This window comes from Littorina saxatilis, linkage group LG2, assembly GCF_037325665.1.
Source record: "Littorina saxatilis isolate snail1 linkage group LG2, US_GU_Lsax_2.0, whole genome shotgun sequence".
In the NCBI taxonomy this organism is placed as follows: Eukaryota; Metazoa; Mollusca; class Gastropoda; order Littorinimorpha; family Littorinidae; genus Littorina; species Littorina saxatilis.
Genome location: NC_090246.1, coordinates 59,386,745 through 59,407,942, shown reverse-complemented (window position 1 = coordinate 59,407,942; position 21,198 = coordinate 59,386,745). Strand labels below are relative to the sequence as shown.

At 44.9% G+C, this 21,198-nt stretch overlaps 1 protein-coding gene across 1 annotated transcript; it reads right to left on the bottom strand.

Moving 5' to 3' along the window:
* Positions 1-10,290: 10,290 nt before the first annotated feature.
* On the bottom strand, positions 10,291-14,646 carry LOC138953637 (uncharacterized). Its single transcript, XM_070325515.1, has one exon. The coding sequence runs from the start codon at positions 14,644-14,646 to the stop codon at positions 10,291-10,293; it is 4,356 nt and encodes a 1,451-aa protein (XP_070181616.1).
* Between the last annotated feature and the right edge of the window lie 6,552 nt (positions 14,647-21,198).

Below are 21,198 nucleotides of genomic sequence, written 5' to 3'. Positions count from 1 at the left end.
TCAGGCTTTTACACACAGTACAAACACCCTTCCATTTGAACGCTCACCAAACGGGAACATCCTAGGTGCCCTACGTAAAGAGCGAGCAATTTTTAAAGAATTAATTTTGCGCCGATTGCTCAGAGACAATCGACTGTGGTGCGTTTTGGCGCTAGACCTAACTTTTAAAATCTAAATAATAAATTGACAGCTTGTTACACAAACATTCTTAAATCATAAAAGAATTCTTTTTTCGTCGAGACAAGATCAGTACAATTCGAAGTTTTGAAAGTTTGAAAAAAGAAAAGCTCGGAAGCAGGATCACGCAAGGTCGTGGTTCCCGTAGCAGACGACGGTTTATAGGCATCGCCAGTTCCTCTGAACAGCCAAAAGCCATCGCTAGAGTTCTTGTGAACAACATCCGTTTGTTTCGTGCATAGTGAGAGGTACATAATAACGTGCTATTGCAGATAAGCTCACATCGAGTCGCATTCAAATAACTTAACAGGCATGGGAATTGTCCGCCGAACGGCGGATTTCCGCCAATATTTTTTTTTTTTTTGTTCCGCCGAAAATGCAAAAGTGTCCGCCGAAAAAATAAAGGGGGGAGGCACACAAAAAAAGCACCGGTTACTTTGGCCTTTGCGCAAAAGCCCGCGAAAACTTTCCGTACTTTGTTCACACATTGCTACCGCCCGCCTCAGTTATTGAACTTTTATGTTTGAAAGTAAACCAGATTGCACAGATTGTGTTACAAGTTACATTGTCCTGTTTGTCTCAACAGATAATTTTTTTTTTAATTTAAACCATATAATACATGTATATATTTTTTTTCTTCAAAAAAGCAAAAATTGATACATTTTTGTACTAAAAACTCTGATTCTAAAAACAGAATTTAATGGCAAACTTGGAGCTCAGATGACACCAGATTGCACCATCTGGGTTCTTTGGAGAAAAAAATTTCCGGGGGGGGCATGCCCCCGGACCCCCCTAGTAAGGCTAGGCGCTTCGCGCCGTCGACTTGACGCTTTGCGTCTTCAGTTATAAATTTTCCGCCTTTTTTACAATTTTCAATTCCCATGCCTGAACTAACTGACGACTACATTGTGAAAAAGGGAAACTGGATCACACGGGTTTACGATGGCTCAGGCAGGGGTAAGAAAAACCACGCAAAAATAAATTCTTTGAAAATTGCTCGCTCTTTACGGAGGGCACCTAGGATGTTCCCGTTTGGTGAGCGTTCAAATGGAAGGGTGTTTGTACTGTGTGTAAAAGCCTGACAGTATCTGTGATGGTTTACGGGAGGCTTACTGTGCCTTTAACTCGGCAATAAAATCTACCAAATCTTTATAATCTACTTTTATCGCATTTCTGGTCTCGGTTCGCCTGAAACCGGATTTTACGTCGTAAATACGATGTGCACTGACAAATCTTGCTTACAAGTGCATCGTGTGCGTGAGCTAAGGGTCTGCTTAACCCGGAAAACCCCAATGAGTCCACAATAATTATTATTTTGAGTGCTGGCAGAGGAAATCAAACACAACACTGGTCTCTCTCGGCACAGATGGCAAGTTCTCAAGGTTCAGTCGGTGCAGGCAATGACGTCAGTGCTCCAGTGATGGCAATGATAGGCAAGGTTTGTTGTGTTTACCTTCTCTGACCTTGTGCTTTGTACACAGAAAAAGAAGAGGGGAAGCTAGATGAGAAAGGGAAGATGGAGGTGGGGGTAGGGGTTATGATGTGTGTGTGTGTGTGTGTGTGTGTGTGTGTGTGTGTGTGTGTGTGTGTGTGTGTGTGTGTGCTCTTGCATGCGCGTGTGTTTGCGCGCGCTTTGCATGTATATATATATATATATATATATAATTATGTATGTGTTTGTAGGTGTGTGTGTGTGTGTGTGTGTGTGTGTGTGTCTGTCTGTCTGTCTGTCTGTCTGTCTGTGAATGATGGCCGTCAGGCAGACAGAGAGAGAGTTAGAGAGTATGAATGTACGGGGAGGGAGGGGGTGGGTAACCTGTCTCTTCCTAACCACCAAGACCAAGTGCCGAATTAAAAAGCAACTGGACTCGGTTGCAAACATCGCCACGTCAGAAACTCGATCAAAATTTAATGCGAACTTTCATTTTATTTTCAGTCTGTATTACTTTCTGATTTGCTCGCTTGCTTGTTTGGGTTTGACAATGGTTATATAGTGGTGTTGAAAATTGTTCCTGTGCGAAAGTACAGTATGATATTTACGAAGCCAAAACAACAACACAAAGTTTTCTTGCGTAAACTGACGCCCACTCTGCTCCGACAGGTCATCCTAGGCCATACTATAGGAAACATACAACACGTACGACATAACCACTCCTTCGTCCCACCGACAAGGTGACTGCAGCCTATTAAGAGTCAAGTTTTGCGGAAGGAAGACTTGCATGGCTCATGCCCTTGAAATTGCACGGAAGCCAGTAGCATATCGATGCCGTAGCTAGCGCTCTCCGACACGACTTTAGGCCAAAAAAAAAAATAGGTGTGGTTACGGTAACATAGCCCAAAAAAATAGGGTAGGAAGGTAGGCAATCACTTTTGTTTTTAACTTTTTTTTGTAATGTGTACAAATTAAACCTACTTGACAGGGAAATAAGTGTGCGACTCGGGCGATTTCGCTTTCATTGCGTTTTCTGCACTCGTTTTCTTGTTTTTGTGTGTGTTTTTTTGACAAATGTAATAAAAAGTTATAGGGTCGGCCCCTAAAAATAGGGTAGGTCGGGTTACCGTAACCACACCTATTTTTTTTTAGGCCTTAAAGAAATGTGTGACGTAAACAAGAAGGGAAAATCACACAAATGCACGAACGAATGAACGCATGCACACGCGCACGCGCGCACGCACAGGCACCCACGCATGCGCGCGCACACACACAACGAGTAGCATGGCGCATGCTCTTCTCATGACGATCGACGCATGCTACTCTACGTTACCACAGACGATTTTAATGACGCATGCGACTTGTTTTCATAATGCATTGAGCCAATGTCAATGACGTTGAACTAAGCATTATCTTTGGGCACGTTCCAGGATGTGACATGCTGGCAGTCCTGCATCAGAGAAGGGTGCGCAAACAGGCGGAACACGGGCAGATCAATCGCTTTACGTGAATCATTGGGCCTGCGCAACTTCCTCGCCCACACCAACTAGCCGTACACAGGAATGTCTTTTATATCACCAAAACTAGGCATAATGTGGCTATTTTGTGGAATAATTCTTCTTCTTCTTCTTGTCGTTCGCTGTTGGATAATTCAAACCAAGAGGAATTCAATGGAAAACTACATTAGAATATGTTTAATCCACAGAAAACATCACCAGGAACAAAATGCGCATCATCATAAAACTTGAATCATGGCTGGGCACGAAACACTGTTTGTCCGTTACAGATACTATAGAGCTTGACTCATGAATGCGCAATCACAGACAGCAACTACTGATATGGTCCGTCGCAGTTGGTTGAACAAATCTCCTGTGGTCAGAAAATCCGCGCGCAGAGTTGCAAAAATGCAAAAAGTGCCCAACCCTGCAAGATCGTCTGATTTTCAGTTCAGAGTCCTTGCCGATTCGTACATGGAATGGTCCAGGATGTGAAAGGCGGGGACTCCTACTTGAGACATGGGGGGTGCAAACACTAGGAACAGATGCGGATCAATCGCATTTCGTGCCCCTCACCAACTTCCTTGCTCACACCTACACGCTGCTACAACTTGCTCCCTGTCGCCCACGTGGATGACTGGTGGGTTTGTCCAGATCATTCAGTCAAGAGAAATTCAATGAGACATTTAATTAAGATTTATTTTAATGAATATCCAAGGAATGCACCGATCACTAATAGAATTTAAGCCATTTCCAACATATGCAAATGGACTGATTTCAATTAAAAGGCCTAGCCGGGACTGACTTAATTGGGTTTATTGGGCAAGATTGCCTGGCAATTAATCTTGCAGGATATGAATTTCTGGAGTTACTGCAGTAGTAAAGCGGAGTGCAAATTACAAACAGAACAAAGGCGTGCAAACACTGAAGAGGAACACAAGCGGATCAATCGCTTTTCATGCCCCTGTCAAAATGTAGTGCTAAAACCCACACGCCTTAGCCTGCTTTCATGTCAACCACACTTTGTGTGAAGTGGTGGGTTGTCCGAATAACTAAATCAAAGAAAATTCAATGAGAAAATTGTTTAACGCGCATTTGAGTATATCCAAGAAAACACCATCACTAACAGAGTTCAACCCATTTCAAAGATACCAAAATGGAGTAATTTTTGTTCAAAGTCCATGCCGGAAGCTGGGGTATGGAGCGGAATCTTCGGGCACGTTCCAGGATATGACAGTCCTGGGTTGCTGCATCAGAAAAAGATGTGTGTAAACACGGGCAACACAGGCGGATCAATGGCTTTGTGTGCCTCTGTCCGACTTACTTGCTCGCACCCACACACCTTAACTGGCTTTGTGTCACCTACGCTTTGGATCCATGAGCTTTTCCGATGAAAATTAAAAGGATGTGTTATGAAGTAAGGTTGGATAACGATATCTGTTTCAAACACACAATATGCATGACCTTGGGAAGATTTGTGGGTTTAACAAGGCATTTGAATTTGAATAACAAGGCATTGAGAAAAAGCACATAATTATTTAAAACGCCAGTTTACACAATTTTAAGTAGAAAGGTGAAATGGTTCACTTTTCGGGACTGCTCTGTTGACTCAATATATTTTGGGGCTTCCAAATTAAAAAGAGGCTAGCGTCTCTCTCTCTCTCTCTCTCTCTCTCTCTCTCTCCTCTCTCTCTCTCTCTTCTCTCTCTCTCTCTCTCTCTCCTCTCTCTCTCTCTCTCTCTCTCCTCTCTCTCTCTCTCCTCTCTCTCTCTCTCTCTCTCTCCTCTCTCTCTCTCTCTCTCTCTCTCTCTCTCTCTCTCTCTCTCTCTCTCTCTCTCTCTCTCTCTCTCTCTCTCTCTCTCTCTCTCTCTCTCTCTCTCTCTCTCTCTCTCTCTCTCTCTCTCTCTCTCTCTCTCTCTCTCTCTCTCTCTCTCTCTCTCTCTCTCTCTCTCTCTCTCTCTCTCTCTCTCTCTCTCTCTCTCTCTCTCTCTCTCTCTCTCTCTCTCTCTCTCTCTCTCTCTCTCTCTCTCTCTCTCTCTCTCTCTCTCTCTCTCTCTCTCTCTCTCTCTCTCTCTCTCTCTCTCTCTCTCTCTCTCTCTCTCTCTCTCTCTCTCTCTCTCTCTCTCTCTCTCTCTCTCTCTCTCTCTCTCTCTCTCTCTCTCTCTCTCTCTCTCTCTCTCTCTCTCTCTCTCTCTCTCTCTCTCTCTCTCTCTCTCTCTCTCTCTCTCTCTCTCTCTCTCTCTCTCTCTCTCTCTCTCTCTCTCTCTCTCTCTCTCTCTCTCTCTCTCTCTCTCTCTCTCTCTCTCTCTCTCTCTCTCTCTCTCTCTCTCTCTCTCTCTCTCTCTCTCTCTCTCTCTCTCTCTCTCTCTCTCTCTCTCTCTCTCTCTCTCTCTCTCTCTCTCTCTCTCTCTCTCTCTCTCTCTCTCTCTCTCTCTCTCTCTCTCTCTCTCTCTCTCTCTCTCTCTCTCTCTCTCTCTCTCTCTCTCTCTCTCTCTCTCTCTCTCTCTCTCTCTCTCTCTCTCTCTCTCTCTCTCTCTCTCTCTCTCTCTCTCTCTCTCTCTCTCTCTCTCTCTCTCTCTCTCTCTCTCTCTCTCTCTCTCTCTCTCTCTCTCTCTCTCTCTCTTTCTCTCACACACACATACACACACAACACACACACACACACACACACACACACACACACACACACATTTGACCAACAAAGAGAGGAAACTATACCGCCTCCAAATCTGACGAAGTAACAAAAACAACAACACTGGAAATGAGAACGTTCAAAGAGCAAGCTGTCAGCCGTGGCTACTCAAACGGACCTAGGTTTCTTCCGACCTGGGAAGACTGTCAGATTAAATATAGAAATGGGTGCTGACCAACGAACAACGACGACGTTGTAACACAGTCCAAAAAAAAAAGCATCACATTGACCGAAAATTCCAGCTGGACAAAGTTGTGGCAGGAAATGACGGGGATGTGATTCATTGTTGTTGTTGTTTACATTTGTTAATGAATAATGCATCCCATTCTGAACTACGCAGGCCTGCATTCAATCACAACAAAAGCCCACCGCTGACAACAGAAATGGGTCACTGAGCTACAAGGACCGACGGAAACAGAGCTTATCCGGTCGTATATACGCCGCACTTGACACAAAGTTTGTTCGGTACACTTTGCTTATGCGACGAGGAGCAAACAGTTGACAAACATACAGAAACGAACCAAAAAAAGACAATTTAATGAATACATAAATTTATGAGAAATACTTGAATTGATGAATAACTTTTTTTTTTTTTTAGTAAGTTAATAGAAGAAAAATAAGATGAAAAAACAAGAGATAAACATAAAAAAGAAGTAAATATGTAAAAATGCAATGAAGTTTCGAACGTATAGAAACACTTAATTGCAACGACTGAAAATGTCTCCGTGCGAAAGCAGGATAACAGTTTATTAACACACAAGGCATGTTTTTAGTTGCGGTCTTGACGACTGCATGATGTCTTAAGGAGAGAAATCCGAAACGGACTGCTAACGTTCCAAGATCAAGAATCACTACTAGAAGGCAGATTCCTCTCTTCAAGACAAGAATGGTCAAGTTGTGGATGTTTTAAGTCCCTTCAAAATATTTGGCCATTCGGGACCGTGAAATTTTGTTAAAGTTTTCACAAGTTTAACTTATTACACGAAACATTCACTGTAACCTCGATCTATCGATTGTTAGAGTAGAAGAACAAAATACACAATATTCAAATAATAATGGTGACAATTAACAGGCAAAGCTTACAACCAAAGATAAGTTTTCCTCTTTGCATCATTATCATTTATTTGTTGTGTATCTTGTTCGTCCTCTTTTAAAGATCTATAGATCGAAAGGTTCTGGTGATTGTTTCGTTTTGTCAATTACACGTCCTACAAACTTACTATTTTTGTCTCAAAGAGAGGAAAAGGCATCGTGGTGGTGATTTGGGAGGCTTGTAGTCTTGCAAAATCGTTAAGGAAAACAATGAATATCCAGGGATCGCGAGAAGTGTTTACAAAAGAGGAATTAACCAAACTGCAGGAGGAACATATCGAACAAAAAGCGGTCACTGGGTCTCGACAAAAAGGCCAAAACTAAGTTCTAATGACAGAGAGGTAGATTTATTTTGATACAAATACCTCATCCTGAACTCAGGTCAAAATGAGTTCGGCTCATTCTCTCCCTGACAGGATGCCTTGAGTTTCCTTGTCTGGCAAGGAAACCGATTTTTTTTTTTTTTTTTTTTTTTTTTTTTTACATATTTAGAGCTTTTTGTGATATAAGCAGATTCGCGAACGTCGATAATGATTTTTCATGGTGTTTTGTAATTTTTAAATTACAAAGGAATTGATATGTAAGACAGTTTCAAGCGAGCTATTTTTCGCGGCTGTATTTACTGTGCAAACAACTCTAAATATGGCAAAAGTGTTGTTAACTCGTGATTTGTAAAAATGTTAAAAAAAATTACAAATCACGTCGAACCTAAAATCGCGATTTGTAAAAATGTAAAAAAAAAAAATTATCTTTTTTTTCATGTCTTTCTTGTCCCATCGCTGAGAAATTCGGATCGCTTCTTCCCAGTGAAAAGCTAGCAGCAAGAGAGTCGCGCTACCCCAAAGTCAAGGGATCTATTAGATTTTTGTTTTTCATTTTGATATTTTTAATTTTCAGAGCTTGTTTTTAATCCAAATATAACATTTTCATATGTTTTTGGAATCAGGAAATGATGTAGAATAAGATGAACGTAAATTTGGATCGTTTTATATAAAAAAAAGTATTACAATTTTCAGATTTTTAATGACCAAAGTCATTAATTAATTTTTAAGCCACCAAGCTGAAATGCAATGCCGAAGTCCGGCCTTCATCGAAGATTGCTTTACAAAAATTTCAATTAAAAAATGAGGGTGTGACAGTGCCGCCTCAACTTTTACAAAAAGCCGGATATGACGTCATCAAAGACATTTATCGAAAAAATGAAAAAAACGTCTGGGGATATCATACCCAGGAACTCTCATGTAAAATTTCATAAAGATCGGTCCAGTAGTTTACTCTGAATCGCTCTACACGCACACACAGACATACACACACACAGACAGACACACAGACACACATACACCACGACCCTCGTCTCGATTCCCCCTCTATGTTAAAACATTTAGTCAAAACTTGACTAAATGTAAAAAGAAAAAAATCTAATAGATCCCTTGACTTGGGGATAGTGCGACTCTGTTGCTGCTAGCTTTCCATTGGGTGGAAGCGACCCGACTTTCGCAGCGTTGGGACAATCTAGTAATAAAAAGAAAAATCCAAAAAAATCTAATAGATCCCTTGACTTAAGGGTAGCGCGACTCTGTTGCTGCTAGATTTTCATTGGGAAGAAGCGACCCGAATCTTCCAGCGATGAGACAATCTAGAAATCTAATAGATCCCGCTTGACTTGGGATGTGAAGCTAATGGGATGGGGGCGAAATGGGATAATGGCGATCCGGGATTGCGCCAAAATGGTACATGACATGGTGGTAAAATGACACTTGGCCTGAGAAATGTCGCCAAAATGGGCTGGGGGCGAATTGGGATAACGGCGAAACGGGACTTATAGATCCCTTGACTTTGGGGTAGTGCGACTCTGTCACTGCTAGCTTTCCACTGGGAGGAAGCGACCGGAATTTCCCAACGATGGGACATCCTAGTAATGAAAAAAAAAATCTTAAAATTAACAGAGTGGCTGTCGCGTGCATGCACGTTTGCATGTTTAGTTTTTCACACAAAAACTTTGGCCACACCACACAGCACTCACAGAACACCGATGTAAATAAATGAAATATTTAATAGTTCCCAGTTGGGTGAAATATGGGGGTGACGATGGATGGAACAATGGAAGGGTTAACACGACAATATGAAGATGAACATAATGAACATGAGAAAGTACACAACAGTCAAAATAATGTCAACAAACGACATACGAGACAATCAGGATAGTCAAACACAAAGCACGTACGCCACAAAGGCCCTCCTCATTCCATAAATGATATCTATCGTAAGAAACTACTTATCTACACGTTCGACGAATTCAGGGGGGGGGGGGGGTGCGCCCTCGGGTCGACACCTGCGTCTCTGTCGCGGGGGTGAGAGAATCAGCCCAGTTGAGAGCTGTCACACGGCACACACTCTGCAGCGACGGCGCCGGTTCGATGTTGCTGCCCAACAGCAGCGTGGTTGCGCCGCTGTGACGTTACAAGATAGCTGCTCAAAACAGCGTAATGAAGCCTCGGAGAAGATCCAGAGGGGCTGCTCACACAGCAGCGTGGGGGTGACGATGCGAGAGTCCAAACTGGCTGCTCAAGCAGCAGCGTGGTGGAGCCTCCTCCATGCTGTGAAGCTAGGGTTCGCACCTTCCCGTCCGGTCTGTCTTCGACAGTAAACACTGAAAGCCTAGAAGGCCAAAGTCAATATTCTCCCCAAAAATATAAGACACGTGACTTCCTCCTCCAATAGACATCATTATTAGGGATGAGGAGGAAGCACAATGACTAAACTTTGGTTTCCTTCTACGATATAATTTACCATTATAATGATTTCCTTTTAAACACTATGATGAACACTATTTACAACAACACAAAGACGAGACAAAACAGTACAACTGGTAACTAATGTAGGTTCCCTGTCCCCTGCCACCGGCCGCTAATTCACCTTCAGCAAAAACTGACAAAAGTCTATCCAATTAGACCAAGAAATTTGACTTACCTCACACAGGCTAATGAAAAACATCGCGCACTTTACGCAACCGACTTTAACAAAGTCCACAGTAGACGTACATTACTACTGAAAATAACTTCGAACTCAAACGACAATTCACACACGAATTTCGAAGCCGTTCGAACAAACATCTGGTCTCGGCCGAGACAGAAAAAAGAATGCCTATGAATTTCTCAGTCAGCAACCAGGTAAACGGTGAACCCTACAAATAGCGCGCAGCTTACCGTGAACGTCCCGTGCAATGCGTGCAAAGCGTGCAAGGCGCGAACCACTGAGCTAAGCCCAGCTACCGGTCTTCCCACCTTGACACAGGTACCTGTCAGCAACGCCCGACCAAGGAACCTTATAACTACATACAACTGTCCGCGACAATGCCCCCCAAGTTAAGCATAGACATCTGTCTACACGGCAAAAGATCCCTATTCAACGCATGCCCGACTGAGGTAGTCGGCTCCCACGTTGCGACTACCGGGAATCACCCGCACGGTGAAACTGTAGGCTTGCAACAACAAACTCCAGCGCATGAGCCTGCTGTTCACCACCTTTGCTGTCTGCAGGTAACGCAGTGGTTGGTGATCTGTCTCCAACACAAACGTCTGTCCGTACAGAAATGGCTGGAACTTCTGGGTAGCCCATACAACGGCCAGACACTCACGTTCAATGGTGGAGTACTTGCTCTCCGGGGTGGACAACTTCCGGCTGGCGTAGGCGACAGGGTGGAACACGCCATCCTTTTCTTGCATAAGCACAGCTCCCAGTCCATGATCAGAGGCATCCGTCCGGAGCGTGAATGGCTGTGACAGATCCGGCAGTTGCAAAACTGGCTTTGAGGTCAGCCTGGCTTTCAGAGCCCTGAATGCCTTCTCACACTCGGCTGTCCAAACCACGGTGTTGGGAGAATTCTTCTTTGTCAGATCAGAGAGCGGCAGAGCAATTGCAGAGAAATTTGGGATGAACTTCCGGTAGTATCCGGCTAGACCAAGGAACGCCCGAACTTGCTTCTTGGTCTCTGGAACCGGAGCCTCGTCAATTTTCTGCAGCTTGTTGTCCTCAGGTAAGATCTCACCCTTCCTCACCACGTGACCCAAGAAACTCAACTCCTCGAACCCAACGAAGCACTTCTTCGGTCGGGCAGAGAGATTGGCCTGCTCAAGGCGCCGCAACACAGCCTCCAGCGCAGCCAAATGTTCCTTCCAGGTTTCGGTCGCCACCAGAATGTCGTCCATGAAGTTATAAACGTCGTTCCTCCCCAGCGGTTCCAGCAAAGCCCTCATCATACGGGAAAACACAGCCACGGCGTTCTTCAGTCCAAACGGCATGACTGTAAATTGGAACTGGCCTACCGGAGTGGTGAACGCGGTCATGGGACGGACGTCGTCTCGGATGGGTATCTGCCAATACCCCTTGGAAAGATCAAACTTGCTGAAGTAAGTCGCTCGACCCAAACCAGCGAACAGGTGTTCCACATCTGGGAGTGGTTCAGCATCGAAGACTGTCACATCATTCAGCCGCCTGTAATCCACACAAAAGCGAACCTTCCCATCCTTCTTGCGGATGAGCACAACAGGGGCGTTGTAGGGAGAAGCAGCCGGTTCGATAACACCCAACTTCTTCATGGCCTGCACCTCTTCCTTGATGGTCTCTACCTTGGCATAAGGTAAAGGGTACTGTTTCACTCGAACCGGTTTCGCGGATTCCACCGTCATGTCAAAAACGGCCAAAGGCGTCTGAAGGGGGACATCAGTAAGAACTCTTTCGTGCCTCTCCGCAATCTCCAACACCTGACGTCGTTGCTCGGCAGTCAGTGTAGCAGACAGGTTGACGTCCGCCACCGTTTCTTCGCCTTCCAAGCAGGGCAGGGGTAGTTCCCGATCAGGCGAAATCATCTCCTCAGTTTCTTCCACCACCGCAACCGCTATGGTGGGTATCACATCTGAGGGGTCCGTGGTGTTTTGTCGGTCTCTGTACAACTTGAGAAGATTGGCGTGGTACAGCTTCTCACGCCCGTAGATCCGAATCCTGTAGTCTGACTCGCCTTTCTTCTCCAAAACGTCGAACGGTCCCTGCCAACACAACTGCAGCTTGTTCTTCTTCTGCGGCAGCAGCAACAAAACCTTGTCTCCAGGCTGGAACTGTCTTCGCACTGTCTTCCGGTTGAACACCTCCGCGTGTTTCTGTGCAGCAGCTGACAGATTCTGACGCGCCAGTTTGCAGGTTTCCTCAATCCGGTTCCTCAAGTCAACCACATACTCAGAAGTCGTACGAACTTGTTCATCGACTTGCTCCTCCGTCCATAGGTTGCGAAGAACAGACATGGGTCCTCGCACTGTCCTGCCGTATAGAAGCTCAAAGGGAGAGAATCCCAGACTCTCCTGTGGAACTTCACGATAAGCGAAGAGGAGTGCAGGAATGTAGCGATCCCACTGCTTCGGTTTCTCTTGAGCAAGCTTGCGTAGCATGGTCTTGAGTGTTCCGTTGTACCGTTCCACCAATCCGTTTCCTTGCGCATGGTACGGAGTAGTCGCTAAACCCTTGATGGCCAGCAAACGCTCCACTTCTTTCATCACCTCGGACATGAACTGGGTACCACGGTCTGTCAAAATCTCTGAGGGAATTCCTACTCGAGTCCAGACTGCCCACATCGCTTCTGCAACCTTCACAGCCTCAATCGACTTCAATGGAATGGCTTCCGGGTACCGAGTAGCGTAGTCCACAAACACCAAAATGTACCTGTTACCAGACTCAGAAGCAGGGATGATGGGACCCACCAGATCGATCGCCACACGCTCGAACGGCGTATCGATGAGAGGCATCTTACCTAACGGTACCTTCTGTGGCTTATGAGAAACCTTCTGACACTGATCACAAGACAACACAAAGCGACGTATGTCTGCGCACATACCTGGCCAAAAGAACTGCTGCCAAACTCGATCACGTGTCCTCTGAACACCCATGTGACCTCCCATAGGCGGTTCATGAGCCAACTTGATAACACCTAACCTCAACTGCTGGGGAACAACAACCTGAGTATAGACGCTACCACCACCGCGATACTCACGGTACAGAATCTTCTTCTTCCAAACAAACCCAACTTCACCGGAGTGACCAGACGTTCTGACGTCCCGGCGATCTGCCGCCTCACTACAACTCTTCAAAGTCGGATCATTCCGCTGAAGGTCATGCAACTGCTCAGGGGTGACTGTTTCTAGCCCTGGAGCAGCAACATGCAACAAAGTCGGCTTCTTTCCTTCAGCGGCAGCCTGAGCACGAGTGACCACTGAAACAACCTTGGACACAGCGTACACCGGAAGAACATTCGCATCACCCAGCCGGGCGTGATTACCTACAATGAAATCAGCAACAGGTGTATCCATGACGATAGCCTCAACCTCACCAGTGTAGAAAGGACAATCAACCTGAACCTTAATCACTGGATAGCGCCTCTTGATGTCTTTCTCAGCCATAGAAACCTCAAGATCCTGTCCTGTGAACTGAGACCTGGAAACTAATGAACTCTTCACGACACAAACCTGAGATCCAGTATCACGCAACCCCTCCACTGCAACACCATCTACCACAACCAGGCATCTCGGGTCGTAGTCTTGCTGGCTACAGGGAGTACACAAAGTGGGTACACTGACGGGCGGTAAAGACTTCTCAGGACCACTATTCACCGCTCCCGTCGACTTGCTCTTCTTGGGGCAATCTCTAGCCAAATGTTTGGGGGACTCACAGATGAAACACTTCCTACCGGATGTACCAACTGAGTTATCTCCACTTTTCTGCTTTTCACCAACGCCAGCCTTTCCCCCCTGATCACGATCATGCTGAAAAAACTTCTTACTGTCACGGTGTGCTTCAAAATGAATCTCAGCGGATTTAACTGCTTCGGCTAACGTCTGAGGTTTTTTCTCCTTAACGTACGCGGCCATGTCCGCGCTCAGGGTCTGCAAGAACTGTTCCAGCAAAACCAACTGTTTCAGTTCTGTGATCTCGGAAAGCTCATGCCACTTAGTCAAATTCTCTTCAATGCGAGCACCGAACTGTCTGAACGTTTCATGTTCTTTTCTCTTGCAGGTTCTGAGACGACGGCGGTAGGTTTCGGCTGTGAGCTGATAGCGGCCTAACAACGCGACCTTCAAACCGTCATAGTCGTCTGCGCTATCATCATCCAGAGTGTTGTACACTTCTACAGCCCTACCCGACAACCTAGTCGAGACCCTAGTTGCCCACGTATTTCTCTTCCACTTGTACAAGGTAGCGACTCTCTCAAACCTTTTCAACCAAGTAGCTATGTTTTCTTTGCTCTCATCAAACATCGGTATGGAAGGCCGAAAACCACGAAGGTCACTAGACTCTTCTTCACCTGAGGAATCTCCCTCATTATCAGCTCCATCCCTACTTCCTCTCTTCACCCTCTTACTTTCCGACTCTCTCTGCAGGAGTTGCATGCGAAGGTCATGCTCTTCCCTTTCCTGCCTTAGTTTTTCTTCCGCGGCTTTCTCATCAGTCTCCCGCTGAGCTTGAACATACTTAACTCGCTCATCAGTCTCTCGACGCGCTACTTCTAGCTTGTCCTGATAAGCTTTCCTTTCTAGTTCAAGTTTCTCCTGTTTCTCATCTTTCTCTAGCTCTAGTCTAGCCTGTTCCGCATCTTCACGGGTCATTCGCTCGGCAATAAACTCAGGAATACTGGTAGATTTAACACCTAGCTCCTCAGCAAGTGAACGCCACCTAGCAATCCTATCCGAACTACTTTCCGTCCTAGACGCCATGATAGCACTATCATCAAGAACACGACCAGAACGAAGTTCCATAAACAAGAACCAACTAGCAAACGGTTAGCCAAAACATGAAAAATCAAAACAAGGCACAGCTGACTGGTAACAAGGACAGGAAACCCACAAGGCCTGATGCTAACCCTCGGGCCCCTCCAACCACCCACAGTTACCAGACAACAACAAAAGCTAATTAACTACAGTACATCAGTGTCCAGTGTATGGGAAGTGTGGCCAACGACAAAAAATGAAGTGAATTCCTCGAATTCAAAGAGGATTCATCCTGGCAAGCTCGCCATTGTCGCGTGCATGCACGTTTGCATGTTTAGTTTTTCACACAAAAACTTTGGCCACACCACACAGCACTCACAGAACACCGATGTAAATAAATGAAAGTATTTAATAGTTCCCAGTTGGGTGAAATATGGGGGTGACGATGGATGGAACAATGGAAGGGTTAACACGACAACATGAGGATGAACATAATGAACATGAGAAAGTACACAACAGTCAAAATAATGTCAACAAACGACATACGAGACAATCAGGATAGTCAAACACAAAGCACGTACGTCACAAAGGCCCTCCTCATTCCATAAATGATATCTATCGTAAGAAAGTACTTATCTACACGTTCGACGAATTCAGGGGGGGGGGGGTGCGCCCTCGGGTCGACACCTGCGTCTCTGTCGCGGGGGTGAGAGAATCAGCCCAGTTGAGAGCTGTCACACGGCACACACTCTGCAGCGACGGCGCCGGTTCGATGTTGCTGCCCAACAGCAGCGTGGTTGCGCCGCTGTGACGTTACAAGATAGCTGCTCAAAACAGCGTAATGAAGCCTCGGAGAAGATCCAGAGGGGCTGCTCACACAGCAGCGTGGGGGTGACGATGCGAGAGTCCAAACTGGCTGCTCAAGCAGCAGCGTGGTGGAGCCTCCTCCATGCTGTGAAGCTAGGGTTCGCACCTTCCCGTCCGGTCTGTCTTCGACAGTAAACACTGAAAGCCTTTGTGTCGCTTTGTGTGAGGCTTTCAGTGTTTACTGTCGAAGACAGACCGGACGGGAAGGTGCGAACCCTAGCTTCACAGCATGGAGGAGGCTCCACCACGCTGCTGCTTGAAAGCCTTTGTGTCGCTTTGTGTGAGGCTTTCAGTGTTTACTGTCGAAGACAGACCGGACGGGAAGGTGCGAACCCTAGCTTCACAGCATGGAGGAGGCTCCACCACGCTGCTGCTTGAGCAGCCAGTTTGGACTCTCGCATCGTCACCCCCACGCTGCTGTGTGAGCAGCCCCTCTGGATCTTCTCCGAGGCTTCATTACGCTGTTTTGAGCAGCTATCTTGTAACGTCACAGCGGCGCAACCACGCTGCTGTTGGGCAGCAACATCGAACCGGCGCCGTCGCTGCAGAGTGTGTGCCGTGTGACAGCTCTCAACTGAGCTGATTCTCTCACCCCCTACGATAGATATCATTTATGGAATGAGGAGGGCCTTTGTGACGTACGTGCTTTGTGTTTGACTATCCTGATTGTCTCGTATGTCGTTCGTTGACATTATTTTGACTGTTGTGTACCTTCTCATGTTCATTATGTTCATCTTCATATTGTCGTGTTAACCCTTCCATTGTTCCATCCATCGTCACCCCCATATTTCACCCAACTGGGAACTATTAAATACTTTCATTTATTTACATCGGTGTTCTGTGAGTGCTGTGTGGTGTGGCCAAAGTTTTTGTGTGAAAAACTAAACATGCAAACGTGCATGCACGCGACAGTCGCGCTATCCCAAAAGTCAAGGGATTTCGTTTTTGTCCCTTGACTTTGTAGATGACAAGAAAATATCGGGCGCAAAAACGTGATTTGTAATTTTTTTTACAAATCACGGGTTAACAAGTGTCACGTGATAATCAACCGTTTGGTTTCGGCGCTCACTGGAGCAGACGATTTTTTTCTGTAACCAGTTGACAGTGATGAAACCATATATGTCGGTCTCCTTCCGGCAGCAGTCCCAAAATTTCGACTTGTTTTGACCTGAGAACGATGTCTTTATCATAACTGTGAAGAACAGAACGGAAATCACTGTCGAATTCCGGCGGCCAATCTGCAATCATTTTCGTCTCGCGAACACTGATCTCAAATTTAGATCAGTGCTCGCGAAAACCATATGGGAGATAACTCTGTATTTTTGTTTTGATAGATTCGCGTGGGACTGTAGCGTCCGGTCAGGGAGAGAATGAGCCAAACTCATTTTGACCTGAGTTCAGGATGACAAATACCTGTCATGTGCAACCTACACCGATCGGCTGACCTTTTTTTGTACGGCATTTTCAAAACAGAAACTGGTAAATTACCGGTTAAAGGCACACTCCTTCCCGTAAAAACATTTCAGTTCAGTTCGGTTCAACATCGCAGATGTAGCCAGGCTTTTATACGGGACAAGACCACCCCTCCACTTGGACATATGCCAAAAATCAACATCTTAACTGCTTACTGTGAGAAATTCCAATTATCAATGAACTTAATTCAACAAGTGGCTTTCACGAAATTAATTCGTTAAAAAATCCCACTCTCACCAGAGAATACCCAGGCTGTTGATGTTTGGATTGAGTCCAAGTGGAGGGATGGTCTTTTCCCATGTAAAAGCCTGGCATTAGAGATGGTGTGCCAAACTCTTTTCACGGGAAGGATGATGATAATTAGTTTTAACGTCCTCTTAGAACCAATTGGCCTATCTTGGGACAGGTAGAGTTGATATGCTTTATGGGGGGACAGGACACTGGACAGACATTCAAACAGAGAACACAATCATATGATCGTGTTATAGATCTGGAAGTCTGTTGCTGCGATATTTCAAAATGGGGATGGAAGTAAAGATTTTGTTGGGGTTGTTGCCATAGTGTACGCGAAATATAGTTGGAGTGGAGCGGTTTTGTAGGCTGATTTGCTTTTTATTTATGGGAATGTCGCTAAACCTGGAACAGTTAAGGAGAAACAGCCGTACCAGACAAAAAAATTATTATTGCAAAGCGTTTTTCATATTGTCACATACTAGACTCTATCAGTAAACAAACGAACAACATAAGATAAAATAAAAGTCACACAACTCATCAAACTGACCATTATAAAAATTTCTGCATTTGTTCCAGGTTGGACGCATGGGTGTGTAAAGTGGAACACTGTGTTGTCAAACTCGGAACACATGCAAAAACACACTGACTCTCTTTCTAGCTCTGTCTGTGTCTCACACACACATATATACACCCACACACTCTCAATCACACGCACACAATTACACATTGCCACACACACAAGATAAATTCATACGTCATAACATTTTGATTTAGCCATCTTATTTAAATGTCTGTTTTTCCACATAACATTGGATTTTTACCAAAGAAATAGTAAATAACAATTAATGCCTCAAATGTGAAAACAATATAAATAAGGAAAAAATAAACAAATCGGAAAAAAACTGTTTTTGTAAAACATGAAAAAAGAAGCTAAGAAACGATTTTTCACTCAATGTCCTTTTGTTTTCTACTTTCAGTGCAGTCCTCGTGTGATCAATGCCGTGTGTATACTGCTGGCACTGTATAATGTTCAAAGGGGTGTTGGTGCCACACAAGAAGCAGTACCAAGATATTTCGCAGCATAAAAGTCGTGACAGGAACACCAAATGTTCTTGATGCGCAACGCAAACCCATTTCCCCGTTTCTGACAGCCGACAACGCGCAGCCCATTTCTTCGGGTAGCCACCGTCCGGGTCCCAAAATACTGTAAAACAAATCAATCAACCATTCAATAAAACGTATAGAAGGAAAAAATACAATAAAACTGAAAAGAGAATTGAGTACGTGACTAAAACGGTTCTATGCTAAATGCCCCCAGGACAACTGCCCCCCTCCCCCCCCCCCCCCTCGGACAACAGTACTGCCCCCCGGACAACAGTACTGTCCCCTGGACATTTGCCCGCCTAGGACAATTGCCCCCCGTGACAATGAATTGCCCCCAATTCTTGTCTGTATGTTTAGCGAGTTATCAAGTGTTGTATTGTTGTCTAGAGGGTATTCATAGGTAACGGAAGTCTATAATTTGTTTTCTCAACGATATCTATATAATGCTTCCTGGTTTGAATACACACACACACACACATACACACACACACACACGCGCGCGCGCGCGCGCAAACACACACACACACACACACACATATATACACACACACTCACACACATATAGACACATACACATAAATACTGTAAACACCCAGACAAAGACAAACTGACAGACATACACACAGACAAACCGACACAGACACTTGCACGCCCACACTTACGCCCGCATTTACACCAGCAAACACACTCACACACACACACACACACACACACACACACACACACAGTCACACACACACACACACACACACACACACACACACACACACACACACACACACACACACACACACTCTTATTGAAGTGAACGGCTTTTGCAAAAACTTGCACGAAGAGTGGTGAGAAAAAAATTGGGGGGCAGGTGTCCGGGGGGCAGTTGTCCTCCCTCGGTGGGAGGGCAGGTGTCCGGGGGGCAATTGTCCTAGTAGGGCAATTATCCGGAGGGGGGGGCAGTTGTCGGGGAACAATTATCCAGGGGGCAATTAGCCTGCCACGGACTAAAAACACCAGTGTTCACTTTATCGTTTGATGAGGGTAAGATGGAACAGAATGCGTCAAAGCTGGAACACTGTTCCATGTTTGCCTCTATATGTGTTCCAGCATAGCCGCATGGCACCTGCATGGATTTCGACTTTAGCTGTAGGATACATGTGACGTTTCCAATCTTTTTTCCCCGTTCATAGTGTAACACATTGATGTAGGTTTGTAATAGCAATCAACATTTTATGTGAACGTATATAGATAAAGAGTAATAAAACGAATTCTAGACAATAGAAATAAGAAGAAGAAGGGAGAAAAGTTAAAAAAACGTACCTCTTCTTTGGTTTTGCCGCAGTTGCCATTTTTCTTTTTGCAATAACATCGGGAGGGGTCACTAGACATTTCTGCTAAAAAAAATTTCATGAATTGTTTCCCGTTGACCGCATATTGAGGTGTTCCACGTTAGCCGACTGTTCCGGGATTGGCGACTTTCCCTTATGTAAAATATTTTTCAGACTTTTGTATAATGCCAAAATAATGTAATAAAGGACTGGCTGAATAAGTAAATAAATACGTAACTAGAAACATAAAAAAAAATTATTAGCCAAATAAGAATATTACACGGGAAGGAGTGTGTCTTTAACGTAGTAGATACTAATTCTTAAATTAACACTTTTGCACCGACCGACGGGAAAGAACATCTTATCTGCTGTGCAGACAAGGTGGTCTGTTCAAAGTACCCCTCCACCTGCAGCGTGTGTGCTCCAGACCGAAAAATGTACTTTTCACATTCGGCCACCCGCCGTGTCTTTTCATTCGCTCTACATGCGTTTGTCAATTTGTCTGGTGCCCCAAACGGTGTGACGCGCAGTTTGTTTCGTGCGTGTAATTAGGCGAACACACATGCACGCAGCAGCGTACAATTTTCATCACATTAGGAGTATCTGGTTTTCGTGATTTTCCCAAACTTAGGCTTAAACCAAACAAAAAACACACACACACACACACACACACACACACTTAATCAAGTCTGGCGATTAACAGAAAATGCAGAAGAAAGAAAAACCGCTTTCGTACAAGCACGGGACAAATGAGAGGGTTAAAATCCACTTCGCTCGTCAAAATGTACAGAAATACAGAAGCTTCTCTTAAAAGGGGGTTCTGTTTTTGCAATTGCTTATCGCAGTTTCTCCAGATAGAATCACAACAAACTTTTAAAAGGACGCTGATCCCAGCAGGAAAAAAACTGAAGCTGGATAATGACCTGAGCGAAAGACAGTAATGTTAAGATTTTGAAACACACAGTCCTTCTGAACGAGCATGTCAACGATCACAGATCTGTTCTTTGTTTTATACGGTATACAAGTATCCCTTCCACTTCTAAACAGTCATGCTGTAAAATCAACAGCCTCGCGGGGTGGGAAATCTTTTGCTAATTAATATCGCGTGTTGACACTAGTGTCAGTTAAACAAATTAATTCAACAAAATAGTCCCGCTTTGCACAGGAGGTAGCCTAACATCAAACAATGGCCTCGTAGTCCGACTTTACTTTTAAAAAGGTCTCTCTGCGCAAAACATCTTTAAATGTCGATTCAAGCTCTCGTGTCAACCAGTTAAAAGTGATCTAAAAGAAAAGGAGCAGTGTGGTGTTTCAAGTGGCCGATAATTTTGTTGGAGGGAAGACGGAACAGGAGAGTCAAAACAACATGCGCTGGATAAAACTTGGTAGAATATCGGCTCCACCCGTGGTCCGACAAAATCATGCAGATCGATCAAGCTGAACACAAACAAGTCGCGTAAGGCGAAAATGCAACATTTAGTCAAGCTGTCGTACTCGCAGAATGACACTGAACGTACTGCATTTGTTTCACCAAGACCGTAGCATCGTCAGTCCACCG